The sequence below is a fragment of the Thermobia domestica genome, chromosome 3 (genome assembly GCF_964235325.1).
Source record: "Thermobia domestica chromosome 3, izTheDome1.hap1.1, whole genome shotgun sequence".
NCBI lineage: Eukaryota > Metazoa > Arthropoda > Insecta > Zygentoma > Lepismatidae > Thermobia > Thermobia domestica.
In genome coordinates, this window is record NC_137456.1 from 330,743,077 (window position 1) to 330,767,271 (window position 24,195).

General features: G+C 35.2%; 1 protein-coding gene across 2 annotated transcripts in view; it reads right to left on the bottom strand.

The window, feature by feature from the left end:
- LOC145681954 (uncharacterized) overlaps positions 1-24,195 on the bottom strand; it is a 192,696-nt gene that overhangs the window by 122,499 nt on the left and 46,002 nt on the right. For both annotated transcript variants that reach the window (XM_081753554.1, XM_081753555.1), the window contains exon 3: positions 21,283-21,406. In XM_081753554.1, the coding sequence (XP_081609680.1) occupies positions 21,283-21,406 (124 nt within the window). The remainder of the gene's footprint in view (positions 1-21,282; positions 21,407-24,195) is intronic.

Consider the following 24,195-nt stretch of genomic DNA (forward strand, 5'->3'; position numbering starts at 1 on the left):
CATACACAATAGAATTCTACGATACCGACTTAACTTTGACGGAAATTCTTGTAGGTGATATCTTCCAAATTTTGTCTGCATTTACAGTGAATGCTTTCCATACCTCTACAACAACAAACCCCTCAGGTAATTAGAACTGATGTTAACCGCCAACATTATAGCCAAAATCCAGTTAGATGTTCTATCCTACGGTGGCAGTTGAACTTTTATCTTTACAATTCATGGGTTTACCGACGGATGACTGTGCAACTTTTTTTGTATTTTGTGCGAAGTTAACCCTGAAGTACAAAGTAACCCCGTCTTAAGGTACTTACAGATTATCTAGGTAGTTAGAAATTTTCACATTCTTTTTTAAGGTGGTAACAGTTGGAGCCAAGAGGTGTGCGATATTTCGATCGAACGATTGATATTTTCAAATATCAAACTATCGATATCGAAATTTTTGACCGATATATCGATATTTTTGACCTTTATCATATTTCTATATTTTCGTTTTTTGATATTGCTTATATTCTGATATTGCTGTATTTTTCGATATTTCGAACAAGTTTCAATACTATGTCAATATCGATTGTCTATTTGTAAATTTTGGATATCACAAATCCCTATCGAGCCCTCTCCGAAATGAAGTTTTTGTCTATAGGCCTGATTAGGGTTGCGCACGGCACGAGACTAGACAGAATTTTTGTTACGAAATTCGAGACGAGACAGAGCTCTTCCAATAGAAACAGATACAGTTTTCGAGACGAGACAACTTTCGCGACATCTTTGCGAGAGGTGACAGTTTCAAATCATTTCTCGTGCGCACTCCTACGCCATATCGTGCGTTATCAAAAAGCATATTAATGAGAAATAACAACATGTAAATACAATATAGGTAGTTAAAAACATTTTTGTTTTCATTCTTCGGAAATGCATTATTATTAATCTCAGTATTTTATAGTGCATTCTTAATCTTAAGGTGGTGTATAGTTAAGTTTTGAATTCAGTTAACTTATTTTTCCCTCAAAGTGTTTTAAAAATGTATGTACAAACATGTTTATTTTAATTCTTGAGTGCTTAAAATCATTATAGTTATTAAACGTAGTATTTAATATTGTACTCTTAACATTAAACTAATATACAGTTAACTTTTGAATTCAGTTAACATTTTTCTTTCTGAAATTGCTTTAAAAAGTATGTAAAAACGTTTTTATTTTCTTTCTTGAGTGCCAAAAGTGATGCACAGTTATTAAGATTAGTACTTTATACTCTATTCTTAATTTTAAACTGATAAACAGTGCGTTTCTGAATAAATTATGTCAAGTTATTTGAGTGACGAACACTGGTACAAAACCCTATCACTGGAACATTTCGATTTTGAGATGTCTACTACCGGTGCAATACAAGGGGTTTTAAAATATTGTTTTTCCTTCAACGGCTATTCGATTTTGAATTCTAACTACATAATCATATAGGAAGGATCAGTGTGTCTTTCCAACTATGATACATCTGCGACCGATTCACGGTGCTCACAGAAGAGACAAAAGAGTATGTTTTCAACCTTAAAGTAACGACCACTGGTGTTTTTGCCCTGGTATGCAAATGTAAGTGGGTACCCCAATGGGGTATAGGGGTACCATGCGGTACCTAATTTCGGCATTTTAGATATATGGAAATACGTGTGCCTAAAATATAAAGAACTGATATTTGTTTACCGAAAACTGCAACTCGGTAACCCTTACGGATACCGAGATATGGGAAAATAAAGAGCGACGCGATATGTATGTGGGGCTTGCTTACTTGAAGGTACAATTTGGAAAATGAATTAAAATATGACTAATGGCTATCAAGATATTGTCAAATAAAGGGAGGACCAATACAGGTATGGGATTTTCGTGTTAGATGATAACATTTCCGAAACCGGTCATGGAAAGTTAATAAGCTCCAGTAGTAATTCCATCTTCAAGTAATTAGATATTTCCATGGGGTGTTAGAACATCTTACAGTCTATAAAGATGAAATTTTAAAAGCTTTTGAAAATATAACTTGACATTTGTAAAGAGTATTAGAAATATGTATTTACTTAAAACTTTCAGCCAGTACATATAACATATAAATACCGTGAAATAATAGAGTATGAGATCTTGAAACATCGGAAAAAATTATTGGTCGCAACAAAATTAAATAAGATGGTACTTCTATGGGTTAAGTGAATACCTCAGTACAATTTCGATGGAAAGATTAGTTCTAGGTTTTCTTCAGGCAGTTCCAAAGGTTCATCGAGCAGTGTAAAAGAGTGAAAATTCCCTGTGAATATTTAATATAGTAACCAAAATATAACGAGTCATATATTTTATGACGTAAAAATAGAGATCTTTAAGGATTTGTACTTCTGGGTCTTTGCTATAAGAAATAAATTCAAAAACCTATTCTGTATACCTTAATCAGCGGGGACACAGTAACTTAGTGATAGGTTGTTTATCTAGTGTGTTTTGCAGAAACTACACTGGAGTATTCTCTTAATCCACAGAGATACGATCACACTTAACTGCCCATTTCATTTTAAAATGAAATTAAGGCAAGTGAATGTTGATGATAGAATTGATGGAGTGCAAAGGTGGGAGGAAACGGGAAAACCCCGATCATACCCACGAATACGATGTCGACTACAAACTAACTTGGCCGCGGATCGAACCAGAGACCCAATACACCAAAGGCACGCACTCTACCACTAATCCACCGTGCCTCCGCTCATTTAATTATTTATTAAGGTATATACGGTAGTTTTCTGAAATTTCTTCTTCTTACAGCAAAGACTCAACAGTACAAATCCATGTGGGTCTCCATTTTTACGACGTCATAAAATACGTAATTACTTATATCTCGGTTGCTATATTAGATACTGACAAAGAATTTTCATTCCTTTTGTACGCTTGGAATTATCACGCTTGGATTTACCCGAAGAAAACTTCGAGCTGAATTAATCTTTCGATCGGAATTGCCCTGACGAGTGTGAGGTACTCACTTAACCCATATAAGTACCATCTTATTTAACTTTTATTAATATCAAAAATTGTTTTATGAAATTTCATGATCTAAAACTCTTTTATTTCACGGTGTCTCTCTAGCTGTAAGATGTACTGGCTGGAAGTTTTAGGCAACTCTATTCTCTTTTCTAATATTCATTACAAATGTCAAATTATATTTTCCAAAGCTTTTAAAACTTTATATTTTTAGACCCCATGATGTTCTAAAGCCACGTGGAAATACCCAATTACTTTAGGATGAAATTTTATTGGTGCTTATTCAGATCCCATGACCCGTTTCGGAAATTTTACCACCTAACACGAAAACTCTATAACTGTGTGAGTCCTCCCTTTATTTGACAATATATTTATAGCCATTAGTCATATTTTCATTAATTTTCTAAACTGTACTGTCAAGTATGCAAGCCTCACATACGTATGGTGTTCCTATTTATTTCACCATATTTCGGTAACTGTTAAACGTACCGACTTGCGGTTTCGGTAAACACACACCTGTAACGTTCTTTATAAGTTTATTAAGATATATTATAGAATGTTTAGAAATAGGAGGTCTGCGAATGCCATAGTACCCGAAAACCTCCATAAGGACGTGTGTGTAGTGTATTGAATTGAAACTACTTTTGAGGTTGTTGTTAGCCCTCAGTAATTACGTTTTCGAAACTGCACAATCTAGTACGCAAATCTCACAGTTCTATGGTGTTGTTCTTTATTTTCCCATACCTCGGTATCCATAAGGCTTACCGAGTTGCGGTTTTCTGTACTAAATAGATATCAGTTCTTTACATTTTAGAGACATATATTTCCACATATCTAAAAATGCAGACATTAGGTACCTCATGGTACCTCGAACGCCATTGGGTACCCACTTACTTTTGCATAGTAATACATTTCGAGTTGTTTAACATCAATAAACACTTTTTTTCAATTCATCGTTTTTCTACCACAAACCCAAAAGTACATACCTGACCGAACAGAGTTTGTCCATTTAATCTAAAAAATGTTAAATATTTTAAAATGTAACATTTTAATTTTTTTTTAAATTTTTGTTTCAGATATTTCATGCATCAAAACAAAACCAGGATTCTGCATGAATGACAGCGAAAAGAAACATTGTAATTTGTGGCTAAAAGCAAGTGCATTTATTCTTTTGTACGAATATTTAAGCTTAATAAATATACTGCTCCACAAATAATTTCTTTCTTCCATAAATTAGAATAAATGTATGTCTGTTTAAAGAAAATGTTTGTTAGTGTTAAGTCCTTTCAACTCTTTTTCTCTGTAAATAAGAACATTATACCTTGCAACATTTTTTATCATTGTGCAATTCCGATTGGATAAAGTAAAATTCTGCACGAAGCACTATTATTTCAGACATACATTAATAACTAATGTATTGTTCTGTGAATAAGGCAATGGTATAGTGAACATGTTTTAACATAAAATCTGTAACTCAGCTTTTCAGTAGTCAACTTTATTGAGAATCCGAAGAAAGAAAGAAAAAATGTTGGACTTACCAACGTATTTCAAAATTATTTTTCTTCGAATTCTGGACTAATCCAAATTATCCAGAGAAATCATTTATGTTGCTCTCTACAGATGTATCGTTTATCCAAATTGTATGAAAAGGAGATACATTGCTATGTTCATACATTGCTATTTTTCTATGAACTATGTTGCGTATTTATTTAATCACTTTGTATCTTTCTTTAGTGTTGGCAAGGCCGCAAGTGTCAATCGAATAATTTAGTGTTTCACTCATGTAACCTTGTGACTAACGTACGTGCTGTCAGTATATATACGTTACTGGGTTCGATTATATCTATAGATAGATAGATAGATAGATAGATAGATAGATAGATAGATAGATAGATAGATAGATAGATAGATAGATAGATATAAAATTGTAAACTAGAAACTTCCGAGTAATTCTCAGAATCATCGCTCTTTCTTTAAGTAATGTATGAGACCATTACACTGCTCGTTGCTTAAAATGTTGCACTAAGAAGGATACATCCAGGAAAGCCTAAATTTGCAGAATGTGTAGAGCAGGGAAGGTTAAATATGTTTGGTCGATGGCTGTACAGCTTGTCATACCTGTGAACTCCGCCTGCTACAGTTGATGAGCTGTGGCATTGGATCGTAAGAGGCATGGCTTAGCATACCAGAAGAGAACATCCTCTCGATGTCTCGCTGTGTTACAGTCGTTCTGGCTGTCAATGTTGGGTCAGTTCTGCTCCGCTGTCACCACGTTGTCACACAGCGAATACAGCGGTAAGTTTAACCCTTAACGTACCAAGCCTAAGTTGGTAAAGTTGTTTACCAAGCTGGAGTCTTCTGGGGACCCCAAGTATTATTTTAATTTCTCAACATCGTATTGCAGAGGGTTACTCCAACTATTATTTTTTGGATGTCTAGAAGCATACTTAAGTTAAATGAACATTGTTGATATCAAATATTATGTATATTTGAGCACTATTCAGTTTTTCATGCAATTTTATACTTTTGTGTTCTTAAATCTGAAACACAGGTTTAACAATGGAGTTTTTACATTTTCAAGCGTCTTTTTATTTTTTGTATTTTTTAAAGAAGTGCATCGTTGATCTAATCATGTAATTGATATCTCAAAGGGTTGCAGGATACATATAAAAATCGAGAATAAATTGATTATTATATTTGCGGCAGTATCACCAAATATCACTCTCTGGGGTCCCTAGAGTATCCCGCTTGGTATGTTAAGGGTTAAACATATTCTACACTTACTATTAGGTATCAGCCTGGGCACTTTGGCGTAGCTACCCTGTCTCCTTGAAGTTGCATTTTTAATGGCGAGTACTGTGTAGGAATCATCTTGTGAGGGAACACGTTTTCAGCTGACACCATGTTTTTAATTATAGCGACATTTAAAAAATAACTTATCTGTTAATTAAAATGTGCAGAGAAGTTATTTCTGGAAAATCCTATTCACGCCTCTTGTGGTAACAACTTCTGCATTTTGGAAGAGGATACTATTAAATATTAAGGAAAAGAATCAGGTAAAGTAGTCTTTATATAGTACACACGGAAAAGAAAATATTTGACAGTTGACAAATTTTCTTGTGCCAATAGCTCGGAAACAAGGGGGCAGAGGAAAAAGGCATATGTACGAGTACGACTAGACAACCGAGTTGAAAAATAAAACTGCACAGATATAAAACAAGTTAGCACAAAGATATTGTTCAATGTCTGAGAAGTCTATCCTACTTCAAAGAATTGGAGTGAAAACGAGGAAGCAATATAAACACAGAGCAACAAGAATGAAAAGGGAAATAATTGAATAAAGAATAATAAACGATGATAAAGGACACAGTTTCCTACATAATTTTATCAAGGCACAATAAAAATAAATGACAAGGGGAAAGGGTCCCTGCATAATGTTATCGAGGAATAATAATAATAATAATAATAATAATAATAATAATAATAATAATAGTAATAATAATAATAATAATAATAATAATAATAATAATAAAGAAAGGACAAGGGCAAGTTTCGTGCTTGAGCTTTCAGGGGCGGATCCAGGACGGACTTCTGGGGGGTTGTAATACTGCTACTTAGAGCTACTTTTAAGGGTTCCAAATTCTGGGATGGGCTTTATTTATATATAAAATAAAATAAAAAGTATCTTCTTCTGGGGGGCGATTGCCCCGATCGCCCCCCCCCCTGAATCTGCCTCTGGAGCTTGTAAACACGCCAGAGAAAGGAACAACAGGTTTGGTTCATTTTTCTGATAGACCCAAGTCTGGTTCAAGTGTAAGGGAAAGTTACTTTACACGATATAGAAACGAATTGTAGGGCGAAAACATCCCGATGTAAATATATAGCGGGTGTATTTTTCCAGCTTTTTGGGATAGGGCGCAAATTTTCCTGGCGCAAAGTTCTCGCAACCAATCTGCTGTTGGACGTTACAGGGTACTAAATAGCAGCAGCGAAAATCTGTCTTCAACATTGGGGGGGGGGGATAAAGTAAAACCGTTCCTTTTTTTTGCAAAGTGATGCTCAAAATATTTTTGAAGTTAAAGAAACAATACTGTGGAGGATCAGGGAGCAGAGTTGTCTTCAGCATTGGAAAGCAGGCAGATTTGAGGCTTATTCTGTGGAACATCAATTTCATCTCACTTCCCTTTGTGGCAATCGGACACAAATGATCACATTCCCTCCCCCCTAAAAAACACATTTCAAATCGAATTATTTGGGCTGACAGTCCCCCCGAGTTCCAAGATTGGAGGGGACATGTCCCTCTCATCTCCCCGGCATTTGTGCCAGTGATAAACAGGAAATAGCACCTGCTAGACAAACTAGGATGACTTTCAAACCTATATTCGTTGATATAAAATTCTCAATAATATCGTTGGCTGTTACACTTCATCGTATATTTTAACGTTTTTGGCACACGAAAAGCCGGCTAGTACTGTTTGCTGCCTGCGAATAGTAAAGATAAAATAAATTCAAAATTCAGTAACGCAAACAAACGGAAAATAGTTTTACGAAGATGTATTGAATGAACTCGTGTTTGATCACGTACGTTTATACGATGGTATGATGATCGTAAACGTTCTACCCATACTATTTTACTTTTATCCTACATCCACTGAAGCTTTCCACACTGTAACAACTACTTCATATGGTCTCACAAGTACTGAACTAGAAACAATGTTGCTAGCATATCGCCGTACTCATATATGAATAAGGCAAGACTCCTAAGCCAATTGGCTAAAGAATGGATGCTCAAAAAGCAGGATTGCTGTTATAAGGGGTAAATATTCAAAGTAAAAATGCATACTGAAATTTGACAATACATATATATGGTGTTTAAAGTTCTGTATACCGGTTCCATTCTTTCTTCAGAGAAATTCAACAGAAATACCAACATCATAACATAAATATAGGAAATGAACCATTGCATCAGAAATGAACCATTACTGAATACAACGCCAATGATAATGATACTGAAACAAGCATTATATAGATAAATTGTCTCAGAAAGAAGACAAACCTTGAAGTTGGGTAGGCTGTCTCCAGGAGTTGGATACTGGATAGAACAGAAGAAAGTTTGTAAGCGTAGCAGCGGTTAATAAATGTATGCACTTTGAATTACCTTTGTACTGGAATGATAAAAAATATCTGCGTTTGTATGATATTGCATTCATGCAGGCCAAATCAGTTGTATAATTAACTTTATTTATCTAAGTTCAATATATTGTTTATTTAAGTTCAGTATATTGGTGTAGTGATGTCTGTACCTTTCGAAAGACATTCTGCAATAATTATTTCTTTTCTAGATCCTTGGTTGACATTTTCAATGATAAAACTACTCAACAAAAAATATTTATCATGTACAGAAACAAAACATAGTGGTTCCCAGTGATTGGAAATTACTGATTGAGAAAATGTAGTTAGCTTGACATATTATACTCTAGTTTACAAGTTAGAGTATTTCAAGGATAAAATTATCTGAAATTCCAACATTGATTTCTTTCATTACACCTCAACTCACACCATACAAGAACTTGTAGTAGACCACACACCTAATATTGACTTATACAATCATATGGATCGCTTGACTGTCAAATAGCTTCCTCCAAAAATGAATAATGAACTAATGCCTTAATTCATCTGTATACATTTCTATAATTTGAAACAGTAAATAATAAGACCGTGAAATACATAGGCTATATTTCACGGTCTTATTATTTATATGTTTTGGCAATAAACATAAATATGAATTCACCATGTAATATGGAGCTTCAAATTACACTTCAGGGAAAATATTATTTTAGAGCTACTAATGCTGTAGCGGTAAGGTTATCTGACCATAGCTCCTTGTTTTTGGATGTAGACTAACAAGCAAACAAACATGACACCTTAGTGTTTTATTATCGTTAGAACTCCATTGCTTCATCAATATGTCTTGACGGGACTTCTCCCATGATCGCCACCCGTAAAGATAAGATTTCTGTGCATTCCTTGAAAGGTATAAATTCCGAATTAGATGATGCGATTACACTTGTGCTATAAGTACTACACTTATTTTGATATTTCTTTAATGTCATGAACTCGTCTGTGATTAAGATGTTAGTGTATGGGCATGTTGAGTTTCGGTTCCGGGTTCGATTCCAGCTGGAACCTTCTCTGAATCTGATCTCACGTAAAGGTGTAGGCCAACGCGTCATGTAGCCTTGCTCTTAAAAGGGCCGCTAAATAGAAAATTAAATCTATTAGACAATTTTTTTATTTTTTTTTTTACTATTAACGTCCGTTTGTAGTCCTGAGTCTTACCTGATATGCAATTGTACAAAAGTAATGCGCTCACATTTCATTGTGGGAGATGATTGAATTCATAATTCATTACTATGGTTCTGAAACCACTTTGCCCTGTAGGTTTGATATAGCGTCGGTGCTGAAGATGGACGTTAAACTTCAATAAATAAAACACAGAAACTAATTGAATGTTTTCGTACATAGAAATAGCAGTGCTTACTGATGTGTTTTGGATTACCCACATACTTAATGCTGATGACACATTTGCTTTTCTATATTCTTCATATCCTTGCTCAAAGATCTGTAATATTAGTCAAACATATGTACCAGTGATATTTGTAGTTTTCAAAGAAATCTCATATTGTTAATATGATAAATATCCTCATCCTTTAATCTTTTAACTTATAGCAAGTAGAACAAATGTTATATTATTTGTATCAATAACTTTTAATTCTTACGTTTAGGATGCTTTCTGACTTCATAATTTACAGGGTGGTCAAAGAGCCTGAAAACACTTAAATAAAATCCAAACCATTCTGAATTGGGAAAAAAGGAAAAAAGTGATGATAAACGAGGGAGAAAAGTTTTTGATACATATAGCACTATCGGCCGCCATCTTGAAAAGGCGTTAACATTTTAAATGGGAACCCTACCGTGTGATACATCAAATAGAACTTTTTTTTACGGAAAACCAGTGGTGAAATGTTTTTGGCTCTACTACCAATCGTTGAAAAGTTTTAACCGACTTTCGTTTATTTCAGATAGCGTAAAACGGAATAGCACTAAGGGATAAGCGTATAGAGAACGTGTTCGTCTCACAAGAGCACAGCAGCAGACCATTTCAACTATCGTCATCAGAGCGGGAGCCCATTTCCCAGAGATCAGTGTGGAAAGTTAGAGAGAAATTTAAGGAAACCAAGTCGTTGGAAAACAAACCAAGATAGCCTGGCCTCGCACAGCGACGGACACTGCCGTGTTGGCATCATTCGTGAAAAGTTCCACCAGCAGTATCCTTCGCCTAGCGCAAGAATGTGGTGTATCTCCTACGTCAATCCTGGGAATCGTATCCCTGCATAAGTGGTAACCAAAATTATACAGCTATTCCAACATGTAACCAAGGATGATCCAGACCTCTGAGTCGAATTCTATGAGTGGACCGAGGCACAAATCGGACAGAATCCTCGATTCCTATATGATGTGCTGTTCTCGGACGAGACCATTGTTTTGTGTCGGGCGACTTGAACAAGTAAAATCACTGATATTGATGTGGCAAAAATCTATACTGGTACAACAATTCTCGGGTCCTTGGCTCTAACAAAGTGATTGTGAGGTGATGTGGGGTGTGTGGTACCCGTGTGGTCGGCCCATTCTTCATCGGGGGCAATTAAAATGTAATTACCTACCGTAATATGCTTTAGAAAGAGATCCTACTATCCGTCGCATTATAGGATGTCTCTTTCCCTTTGTTCTATCAAATGACGGAGCACCACCTCATTTCGGATTATATGCTCTTGAGTACCTCGATGAGCAACTCTCACAGAGATGGATAGGTCGGCGACGACCTGTGGAATGCCCATTGCGTTCGTCAGACCTCACTCCTTTGTATTTTTTCTATGGGGCTACGTGAAATCCGTTGTATATGAAACCAAGATCACGTACCCTCATGCACAAAAAAAAGAAAGAAAAAAAGAAAAGAAAAGAAAAAATGCACGTATACTGTAACTCACTATTTTTCGCAATTATTTCATTTTCCTTATGTTTATGGGTAAAATTCAGTTATTAGTAAGTGGAGATAATAGGAAGCAATCCATCTAAAGAGATATTTCCAAAATATATAATAAAATAATAAAAGTATCAGCAAAAAACAAAATTATGTTCGGTTTTGTGTATACTGGCAATAATGTTTTCGAGGGATTTTTTGCAGAGCAAAGCGCGATTGCAAAGGGAATAACAGAATTTGTTGGGGAGAGTTAAACCAAGGAACTGGAAAGTGGAGTAAAATATTGCATTTGTTGGCTTAAATCTAGGGTGTAAATTGTCTACCAAATATAAATTAGCTTCTGTAACCAAGATGTTGTACGGAAATATAGAAACAAAGAGAAAAACTGTTCGCTTAAGTTTGGAAGTGACATGCTCTATAACCATGAGCATTATTTGTTAAGACAAAGTCAGGCACCACGATTTAGTCTGTGTGGTCAAGTGGTTAGCGTGGCGGGTTGGTAATTCTTATACTGTTTTGACACCAGATCGAATCCCATCCGATCCCATCCAATTTTTTGTTAACCTTGTAGAAAGTTTATATTTTTTATGTTAATAAGAACCGAAACAATATAATAATGAAATAACTTTTTGTTTCTTTCTGATGAAGTATTTATTCTGAGTAATTTTGCTATTACTAATAGCTATTGTTTTCAGTTTGTGGTATGGTATGCTTAAATTATTCCCTCTCTGTTTCACAGAGCAGAAGTAACTTCAACTCACTGTGAGTGTGTCTGTGAGTCAGGGACAGAAAGAAACAAAACATGCGCGACCTGCAGCCTTACACACAGCGTGACGAACACAGTCCACAGTCACAGCGATAGCTCGTTGTCATGAAGAAAAAAAAGCTGATGTTAAATTACTGTTCTATGCTGTTCTAGTGTTTCTGTGTGTTTCTTTTTAGAGTATTGACTGTCTGTCTGTCTGTCTCTCCCTCCCTCTCTCTCTCTCTCTCTTTCTCCTTTTCTTTCATATCCACAAGTGCAATTTGCAATCATAGGTCTGTGTAAGAAATAAAGAATGCTTTCTTTAAACAAAACTAAATTTTACAGCTCTATTTGTGAGAAACACGAATGCTTCCAAAATATGGTGATGAAAACATTATGAACTGTAATCGTATCGTTCTTCCGAATTATACAATAGCGTGAAAAACTGATAATAAAATGATGTAACATGCATAAGCTTTTTTTTCTAGCTAACAACACATTAAACATAACAATTTAAATTTTTGGGATTACAAATTATCACATTACATGTCAATGTAGGCCTGTTCGTTTTCACATTCGAGCGACGAAAGAAGAAAGTGTGGTGATAGCTATAAAAACCGAATACCAGATTTCATATCGAAAAAATGATATTTCGATGTCTGTCCCTCTATTCGTCTCTCGATTCGTCACGCTTTTACATGCACTCAAATAGAGGCCATACTGTTCTAAGTATCTAGACCGAATTCTAGACATAACGTTTTAATAAGATACTATCTTTCGAATTTTATATCCTTCGACAAGTAAAAGTAAGGGTAATTTACTGAAGGATTAAAATTTAAAATAATTAAATTTTCTCAAGAAGAAAAGCTGTGACGATTTTATTTACTTTCTATAAATATATATTTTATTAACAAATCTCCACCGTATATGAATAATTTTTCTGAAATATATATATATATATATATATATATATATATATATATATATATATATATGGTGTAATTTACTGTATGGTATGCGTTCTTTTTGCACAATTTTCTCAACCACATTTCATAAATAAACGTATCATTAATAACCTAACAATATGACAACTCGTTCGAAGGAGTAGTTTACTCTTAGGGTGAGCTTTGCCCCGATCGTTTTCCCATTAACGCCTCAGGCAATTTTGTTCATATCTCGTAAAGGAATGTTTCATTAATAAACTAACATCCAACATAAATCGTTTATTCCCATAACATACAGAAGTGATTTTCTAAAGGGTTGAAATTTTTCGGGACAATTTTCTCAGTAATAACTGAGACAAATTTGTTCTAATTTCAGTAAAAATATTATCTGTAGTAATCTTACAATAAGTATAACTCGCATGTTCCGAAAAGAAAACCCTGCTCCCGCCAAGTACACTTTGTGGTGGACAAACACCGTGTGCGTGGGTTTTCTCGGGGTTCTCCCGTTTCCTCCCACTTTCTTCATTCCACCATTTCATTAATCTCTCATCATCACCGTCTCCTTTAGTCTAACCGGCATAACCGTGGGACGTAAAACTCAAAAATTTCATTTTCATTTTTCATTCCGTCAATATGATACTTGTGGTTGCTTAACCGTATACAGACAGCTGATCCATGGAAGAATCGTTGATAATATCAATATTAATAATAATAATAATAATTATAATAATAATAATAATACACATAAACTCGACAAATATTCTTGCAAATAATAGGAAACAGTTTGCGTCACACTGTTCACTTTGCTGGACACCAGTGCGCCGAGTTATACCGATTGTGGCACACTGGAATATAGGGAATGGCTTTTTAATTTTTTCCAACTATTCCAACTGCTTCAATTGAAATGGATCTATAAGAGAGTGAATTTAGTCTTCTTACCCTTCGATTTAGAAATAAGGTTCGCGAGAATTTCATAAAAGAATAATATACTCAGAATTGTATATAGTAGTTTGTTTTATTAAAAACTACATACTTCCTGCAACTGTTTTTTGATTGAAATTATTTGAAATGAAATCTTTAAGTTTTACGTCCCACGTGTATGTCGGCTAGGTTAAAGGAGACAGTGATGATGAGAAACGAATGAGATGGTCGAATGAAGAAAGTGGGATAAAACGGGAGAAACCCGAGAAAACCCACGCACACAGTGTTTGTCCAGCACAAGGTTCACTTGGCGCGACCGTAGATCGAACCAATTATACCATGCACCAGAGGTGAACGCTCTACCACTGAAACACCGTGGCCTCTGAACTTACTTAAAGGAGAAAGGGACTACTTTATGAAAACTTGATGACGAACACATTTGTTATGTTAAAAAATACCAGCTTTTCGTGAAATATTGCTTATAGACAGGGGCGGATTAAGGCTTTTGGGGACCTAGAGCCGACTATTTTAAGGGAGCCCTATGTTAAGAATAGTTCCAATGCATAAATTTTCTTTTCTGCCTTCCACAGCCTCATAGGCTTATGGAACTACCGAAAACTATGCTGTAATATTTGAATGTGCTCCAAGTTTACCATAATTAGTTTAGTTAAATTCATTATTAACAACTAAATAATTGCATTCATTATTAACAGTTAAATGCCGCTGAATGGAAAGACTTAAATCTAGGGATACCACGAGCGTAACGAGCGGGAAAAAAATTAGCATCGGTCTGAATCCTATAATATAATAAATTGATGACTATATTTTAGTATTAAATAGCGGGATTTTAAAGGGTCCCCTGAGCTTGGGGCCCCGAAGCCTGGGCTCCACTGGCTCCGCCTTTAATTTGCTAATGCCTATAGATTATAAATTAAAGGGGCCGGGACGGGTCTGTTCTACAAATTCCGGTCCGTGCAGACCTCTAGCCCCTGTGTATATGTTATCTTTGAAAATACAGTAGAGTTTTGCTTATCCGAAATAAAACATCCGGCAGGCAGAACGCCGGATAATATGGATGTATTAAGGAAAGACCTATTAAAAGTCAAACTATGATATAATTTTACATATTACGCATTTAATAATCATGTTTTGCAAGAAACAAATATAATGCATTGACTCAGGGACGTATCCAGCGTGAGGACATGGAAGCTGTGTCTTCCTAAACCTCAAGCACTTGTTAATAAACCTATTTTTTTCCTTTTGAGGTTCTTTTATATCAGATTACTTTGAGTCAGTGTCCAAACTGTGGGCAATGCGTTGTTATAATTCTAACAAATAACACTTTCCAAGTGTAACCCTCTGATTTTGATAAAATTTGGCAGGTAGATACTACACATAAAATAAATAAATAAGGTTTTTTATTTTTTTTTTGCGAAAAAACGGTTTTAGGGGGCAAAAGCCCCCATCCAAAATTTTGAAAGTTGACGCCCGAAAGGCAAAAACAAGTGAACCCAACTGAACGAAATTGTGCACAGATATTGCAGACGTAAAATCAGGGAATACGTGTTTTGTATTTTCTTGGAAAAAACGGTTGGTTAGAGCGCAGACCCCTCCAAACTTTTGATCATGAAATATCAAAAGTGCTAGTAACAATATGTCAGATGTGAGTAAAGGACATGAAGAATTGCAACGACATTTTGTGTATGAACAATACGCAAAAAATAAATAAATAAACAAATAGGTTGTTTGTTTATTTTCTGCGGAAAAACGGTTCTAGGGGGCAAAAGTACCAACAGAAAATTTTGAAAGTTGACACCTGAAAGGCAAGAAAAAGGGAACCGAAGTGAATGAAATTGTGCATAGATATTGTAGACGAAAAATGAGGGAATTCGGGCTTCGTATTTTCCTGGAAAAAACGGTTAGGTGGGGTACGGACTCCTCCAAACCTTTGATCATGAAATATCAAAAGTGCTAATAACAGTATGTCAGAAGTGCCTAAATTTACATGAAGAATTGGAACAAAACTTTGTGTTAGGATAATAAGTAAAAAATAAACAAATACTGCCTTTTTATTTCCTGCGAGAAAACGGTTTTAGGGACTAAAATGTCCCACCCAGAATTTTGTAATTTGACGCCCGAAAGGCAAGAAGAAATGGACCGAAGTGAATGAAATTGTTCTCAAATGTTGTAGAGGTAAGATGAGGGAACACGTGTTTCGTATTTTCCTGAAAAGAATAAAAAAACTGCTGAGTGGACCAAGGCGTTGAGTGTCGGAAGGAGTGGACCGAAGCGAATGAAATTGTTCTCAAATGTTGTAGAGGTAAGATGAGGGAATACATGTTTCGTATTTTCCTGAAAAGAAAAAATAACTGTTGAGTGGTCCAAGGCGTTGAGTGTCAGAAGGAGTGGACCGAAGCGAATGAAATTGTCTGTAGATATTGGATATGAAAATTAAGCCTCTCGTGTTTCGCAAGCGTCTCCATCAGATTTCTTCAAATTTGGCAGATCAACAACAAGCACAAACAGTATAGCGTATTTTATAGTATTTCACGAGGCAACTTTAACCCTTACAATGTTTTCCCGCATAAACAAAAACACGTGCCGATTAATTTCCTGTTTGGTGTTGATGTGCCAAAATTGATAGGGACATCTTAAAAACACGGAAGTCCTTATTTTACATACAGTCTATACAATATCTACACACAATTTTATTTGCTTCGGTCCACTCCTTTCTGCACTTTTACGGTAATATTTACTTTGTTTTCGGAGGGGCTCTAGGCCCCAACACTGTTTTTCAGTACAAATTAAAATACATTTCATTTATTGTTTTGCAAATTGTTCCTATACGAAGTTTCGTTGCAATTCTCCATACTCTTTAGGTACTTCTGACATATACCTATTTGTACTTTTGATATTTCGTAATCACCAGCTTAGAAGGTCCGTGCCGCACTCAACGGCTTTTTTTTTACGAAAATACGAAACCCGTATTCCCTCATTTTATGTCTACAATATATGTGCACAATTTCATTCATTTCAGTTCACTTCCTCTTGCCTTTCAGGCGTCAACTTTTAAAATTTTGAGTAGGGGTTTTTGCCCCCTAGAACCGTTTTTTCTGCAGAAAATAAAAAAAACCGCATTCGTTTATTTTTTGCGTATTGTTCATACACAAAGTGTCGTTGCAATTCTTTATGTCCTTTACACACATATGACATATTGTTACTAGTACTTTTGATGTTTCGTGATCAAAGGTTTGGAGGGGTCTGTGCCCCACCTAACCGTTTTTTCCAGGAAAACACAAAACATGTATTCCTTCATTTTACGTCTGCCATATCTGTGCACAATTTCGTTCACTTTGGTCCACTTGTTTTTTCCTTTCGGGCGTCAACTTTCAAAATTTTGGGTGGGGTTTTTGCCTCCTAAAACCGTTTTTCACAGAAAATAAAAACATGTGTTAGTTTATTTTATGTGTAGTATCTACCTGTCAAATTTTATCAAAATCGGAGAGTTACACTTGGGAAGTGTTACTTGTAAGAATATACCGTAATGCCATTGATACCAGGTGGAATTAAAGTACACTTTTAAATGGGATTACAATTTCGTTTCCGTTCTGTTTATAACATTACTGTATTAGAACGATACACTCATTGCCATTTGCTATTTTTGTTATGTGACATACGTAGCAGACAGTTTTCCTTACATGTCTCTAGAAAATATTTTTTGATTTCGTTTGTGTTACAATGCAGTTTGATAGGTTCATAAATGAAAAGTAAGAAACGTTTAAGAGAAATACGGAACTGTTGCATTATTATTATTATTATTATTATTATTATTATTATTATTATTATTGATATTTTTGAAACATTACAATTACGTGCTTACAAGGATTCGTGTAGGCCCCCTCCGAAAAGAAAAGTTACGTGCCTGCACTGAATGATAGACGTATGAGTCATGGTATAGACGGGCGTGCTAGGCGATCGAAGCATCAAAAACAGACTAAGACCACAACTTGTAGTTCTTCTTGCCGATTGATGCTGCTTTTTACCTGCTATGATATGTCGGATAATAATGTGGAATAAACGAAGGTCGAGACCATGGCCTATTGGTGTATCATGCATCTAAACCTGTAAAATATTTGTTCCGAAAACATCTTTCACTCACTAGCTTAATTTGTGGGTATGATGGCAGATCTTGCCTTATAAAGTGTAGTCTTATAAGGAATATATATAGCATACTGAAAACCTAAAAAAGACCAAATTCAATAATTTTCTATAATTTTCTTTTTTAATAACGGGAAACTTGTTTATTTCATCACGTTAAATCACGTTTGATACTAAGATGTCTGTTTTTCTCTATATATATTTTTCATACTTTATTGGAGACAAATTTGTTTTTTATTTCAAGAAAAGGGGATGAGAAAATAAGCTATACAACAGCGTAAACTGAAAGCATTCGCTATTACTAATAGTACACTAATTCTAAATAAATACGTCATCAGAAAAAACAAAAAGTTATTTCATTATTATATTAAGTTCTTACTAACATAAAAATTATACACTTTCTACAATGTTTTGTAAAGAAAAAATTGGATGGGATTCGATCTGGTGTCAAAACAGTATAAGAATTACTAACCACTTGACCACACAGACTACCTTTTGGTGCCTGTTTCTTCCTTAACAAATAAATGCTTATGGCTATAGAGCATGTCACTTCCAAACTTAAGCGAACAGTTTTTCTCTTTGTTTCTATATTTCCGTACATCTTGGTTACAGAAACTAATTTATAATTGGCAGACAATTTACACCCTAGATTTAAGCCAATAAATGCAATATTTTACTCCACTTTCTAGTTCCTTGATTCAACTCTGCCCATACGAATTCTGTTATTCCCTTTGCAATCGCGCTCTGCTCTGCAAAAAATCCCTCGAAAACATTATTGCCAGTATACACAAAACCGAACATAATTTTGTTTTTTGCTGATATTTTTATTCTTTTATTATATTTTTTGGAAATATCTCTTTAGATGGATTGCTTTCTATTATCTCCACTTACTAATAACTGAATTTTACCCGTAAACATAAGGAAAATGGAATAAATGCGAAAAATCGTGAGTTACAGTATACGCTCAATTTTTTTTTTTTTTTTGCGCATGGGTGTACATCACCTTCAACGTAGGATTATTGACGCATTTGTCAGCATATCTGAGAAAATGCTGGGCATTGTAATGGATGACTAGCAGTAGCGGATACATTTAATGATTGCTCAGGAGGGACAGCACATTGAACAATTGCTATAACATTGGTCAGTGAGCGACACATTGCCCGCAGTGTTATCTTCAGGTAAGTGCATAAAATCAGTTAATACCTTGTGACGGTTGGTTATAAAGTCACAAGCATTACACCACTGGATTACTGAAAAAATTTCAGCCCTTTTTGACGTACCACACAATACGGTTTCCATTTAAAAACGTTTCCGCCCTTCCAAAATGGCGGCCGACGGTACTATATGTCTCCAAAGACTTCCCTTCCGTCTGTTACCAACAAGGTTCTTTTCCTTTTTTCATAATTCTGAACGGTTTGGATTTTATTTGGTTCTTTTCACATATTTGGACCACCTGTACTTTTTATTACGATATAGTACTTAGTTCAGCTTACATTCTCTCTGCTCGGGGCCCAGTGTTGACTACTGTAAATTACGAGTTACTTTGGTCGGTTGTACTACAAATTATAGAGAGTATCTTCACGTTAAGTTTAGTTTAAAGAGAAAAGTTGTGCCGAGAGATGTCACTACAGTCTTCGTATCTTTCCAGTGTATTTTTCATCTTTCCCGACAATTCACAATTTTTCTTACAAATTTCAACCTACATAGTTCAAATTTTTGCAGAAGGAACGTCATAACCTATCGAAGGCAACAATCCGTGTCGATATTTTTATCTAGAATTTTCTTTATTGTTGAAATGACTTGATTGTTGGAATGGATATCCAAACTTTTAAGTTTCAACAATGACGAAAATTCTAAATAAAATACTGGCACGGATTGTTACCTTTGATAGGCTATGAAGTTCTTTCTCTAAAAAAATTTGAAATCTGTAGGTTGAAATTTGTAAGAGAAATTGTAAATGTTCGTGAAAGGTTAAAAAAAATACATTAGAGAGATATGAAGACTGTAGTGATATCTATGGCCAAAACTTGTCCCTTTAAATCATCCTTCAACGTTTATCTACCCATTTAAGTTTAATGATTTTTTTTGAAGTGTACTAAAGTAGAATCTCCGTAAAGTACTTATTTATATTACGTTTGTCGCAGACGTTAGAAGTTTTCTTATCATCTCTCAACCGATTTTTTAAATTAATTTTGTTCTCAGGGCCGGAACTGATTTTATTTAAAACTTTGTTTGGGTACCGAGTATTAAACCGTAAATTAACACTTTCAATCCCGGGCTAATCTGACCTTGTTTATTCCAGCAACCTGGGGTTTTTAGGTCTTTTAAAAATTATAGCAAATTGCTAAATAATAATAGACGCACTAACATTATAACAAGTTTTTGGACTTTAGATTTTGTTATGAATATATAATTTGGTGATGTAAGACGAGGTAGTTCGCTACACTGCTGTTTGAAATATGTGCTTTTTGAACAGACGAAAAAAAATTACAATAGAAAAATAATACTCCCACTGCGTATGAAGTGCGAACAGTGGCAATGGTGTATAATAAGGAGAGAGCGGGAAATCTGCGGAAACTGAAAGCTGAGTTCCGTTATTGTGAGAATTCGGGGGAAAAAGCAAAGATATATATAAGATGGAAGGAAAAAGTCATAAAAAGTGCTCAAAATAAAGGAAAAGCCGTGTTTATTTTTGAAAATTTTTTCGCTTCTCGCCAACTACTGTCGCGCTTTGCGCCTGGTCTGTCGACTTCACTCATGTGTGCGGGAAGGATGGTGCCGTCGTATACTCCCGCTCCCGGGCGCTGATTTTTCTAGCACGGAACTGCTCATGCACTCATCTGCTTTTTAATTTTTAAAATCAGATTCTAAATCTGAATCTTCAATTTCTTCTTCCGAACGTAATCTAAACAGTACTCTTCTAAAATCTTTGATATTTCTTCTATATTCATTTTACTTGCTCAAATAAGACTAGTGTAAAATTAAATAGTTTTCTAAACAAAATATTGCACTAGATTATCGAGCGTGTTGCAGTCAAACGAAGAAAGTTAATCACAACAATCAAGCTGCAAAAGTACGTTTACTCTAAGAAGGCAGTGGCCGATCTAGGCCAGGGCCGGGGGGCCTAGGCCCTCAGTTCTTTCAGTGACAAAATAGTTTAAGTTATTGTTTTTATATTTTTGAAAGTTCATATATACCTATCATAGTCTGGGTACTGGGAGGCTCCCAAATTTTTTTACGTTCTAAATCCGCTATTGTTTGTTGGATGTCAGATTAATAGTATTTCTTCAAGAACTGAGTCTCAGTAACTATTTAACACGGCCGACAACCGACCGGAAGCCATAATAAATTACATTAGGGGCTATTACGTAAAAAAAACGAGTTGAACTCGGGCTTCGCCGTTTTGGAATAAACAGCTAACCCGAGTCTGACTCGGGCTTAGGATGGAAAGTGTTAAATAGTACTTACCTTCCCTCATCGCTCGAAAAATCTCCCCTGTAACAAAAAATCCATGCGATTCATATTCTTTTCCCATAGCGCCTATCATAACGTAGAACATTAATATCGATAGTAATCCCACTATTCCTATGATCTGAAAAGATAATGAAAATTCGTCGAAATAAGTGAAATGTGCACTAGGAAAAGTAACAAAAACTTGTATACGTTAAAAGATATAAAACATAAATGAAAATCTATTGGACTACTTTTTTTAATTGACTTTTCAAACACTATTAAAAACACAACAGTAAAAAGAAATATTAATAGAACGAAATGTAATAGCTTAAGAACTCAAGTGGGAACTATAATATCGAAATCTTATTTAGGTATTTTACGCCCTGAAACTAAAAGAATTTTCCTCTCTATCTCCCTTATCTGATTGCATTTAGTACATGTCCAAACAATGGATCTGCGCTTACAGTAGACAGGTGTACTGAAGCAAATGGACAAATTTCGTTCAAAGCAAATAAATAATAAGTAACGCTATCAGCTCCCTCTAATGTAAGTAGAATCTTAACGAGAAAACGTGGTAGCATCGAAGTACCATCAATATATTTAATATGTCTCTTTATTACATTTCTCTCACCTTGACAGCGTGTTTTCCACATATTTAGTTCGCTCAATAATGATTGGTACAGTGGCGAAGCGTACTATGAGGCTCTGAGGCAGGGCCTATCCTGTTTTCTATGTATATTTCTTTTATCTTTGATTCTTTATAAAATAAAGTCAATACTTCAACATTTCGTTTTTTTCGGTGACAAAATAGTAGGTTGGAAACACTTGGAGATCCTTCCGTCTGAGCCGCACCAGCATGCTAGACAGGCTTACGGGCCATGCTACTCAGGAAGGGAAGCTATTATGGCTGGGCATTGCACGCATTGTTGGGAAGATGCGAAGACTCGCCCCTGAGAGGCATCTTCAATGCTAATATGTTATAAAATGATTTTCTTAACACAGAGAAATAAATTTCTGTGGAGAATTATATATTTCTATTAGTGATAATTTGTTTAGTTTAGGTATATACTCTCAGGAGTTACTCAGGGTAGCTGTTTTCTTTTCCTATATGGGACCCGGTCCATAATAGCTTTTAAAATACAGTATAAGTCTGATACATATGTATAAATTTATCAAACACTACCGTACAGGATAAAATAATAATATTTCTGTGTAATTTTAGTTGAGTTTTCCATTTGATAGAAGGAGAGGGGTATTTAGGATTTTGTTTCGGGGGCTTTCCTTTCCGGAATGAGCTTTGCTAACTTTATTCTTGGAAATGTGGAAATTCTGCAATCCTTAAATATGCCACTGCATATAATACAATATTAAATACTTTGCGTTGATTCAAATGAAGTTCCTTTTGAGCATTTCTAGTGAAATGCATTATCATATGCATTAATTAAATGCTGTATTGTATTTACTAGAGATCCAAGTATTGTATGGAGATCTAAGTAACAAACGCTTGTCCAAAAATTTGACAACTAACTGTAAGAGTGTACTTTCTTTTTCTCTCCCTCCATTTCCAAATATGCAGGAAATGAAAACAGCAACTGAGGAGGAAATTCCCCTCATTCCTCTGCAAATCCCAGACAAAAGAATATATGAACTGCACTTCAAAATATTTGTAGTGGAGCTAAATGGGGATATTCCATTAATATATATAGCGTGTTTTCCTCATGTAAATATTTGTTGAGCAATATTATTATTATTATTATTATTATTATTAATAATAATAATAATAATAATAATAATAATAATAATAATAATAATAATAATATAGACTGCTTTTCGTCTGCTTATATAAATACTCATTCTTTTTGGTTAAATTAAACAAAAATCTACTATATGTACATGCGCATAAACTTAACTCTAAACAGCGTTAGAAATACAGCTAAGAAAGTTCTTGAAAATAAATATATTTGGTATTTTTTGTTTAACTCAATAAGGAAAATAGAATTCTGACTATATTTTGAACACTTTATGATGCATTAAGTGTCTTTTGTGTTATTAGTTCATCGGACCTACCCTACTTGAGGGATTACGTTTCGCCACTGGATTGGCACTCCTCCCTATAACTGGTGCCAAGTAGCAGTTTGAAATGTTTGTTGATGTATGCATATGCATTAAGATAGACTATGGTACTATCAAACACTACTAAATGCTTTTGTTTCTTTCCATAAATAGCACATTATAGCAACAGTTGTTCCAACTTGCCAGGACGCTGGTGGACAACGAAAAGACAGCATGGAAGCAGACACACATAGGCAATAGTGGATAGTGTGGTTTCCCTGGAAGGAAGGAGTGAATACTTCAGAATCCACAACAGATTATTAGCCGTATGTGTGGGACACAGCACCAAGTCGCAGATCCGTGTTTCGTTGGGTATCCGAATTCAAAGAAGGCAAAGACAGTGCTGCAAAAAACAAAAGCACTGGGCGTCCTGCAACTGCACGCAGACCAAGCAATGCCGCACGAGTAAATAATTTGATAATGGAGCAGAGGAGAATCATGTTTGATGAAATAGAGAAAGAAACAAGTCTCTTACATGGTTCCCTCTACACTATCATTCATGAGGATTTGAAGCTGCACAAGGTGTGTGCACAATGGGTGCGTCATGACCTCACCGTTGCACGGAAACAAGCGTGTGGAGATTTTCCAGCAGTTGATGCAACAGTATAGTGAAAATCCGACCGAGTTCTTTCAGCGTCTGGTCACTTTCCACGAAACTTGGTTCCTCTAGGAGACTCCAGAGAAGAAACGCCAGTCCAAGGAATGGAGGCATATTGAAAACCCTCGTCCCAAGAAGGCTCAGATGGGGTTATTCGTGCGGAAACAAATGGCGACCGTTTTCTGGGATCAGAAAGGGATACTGATGGTGGAATGTCT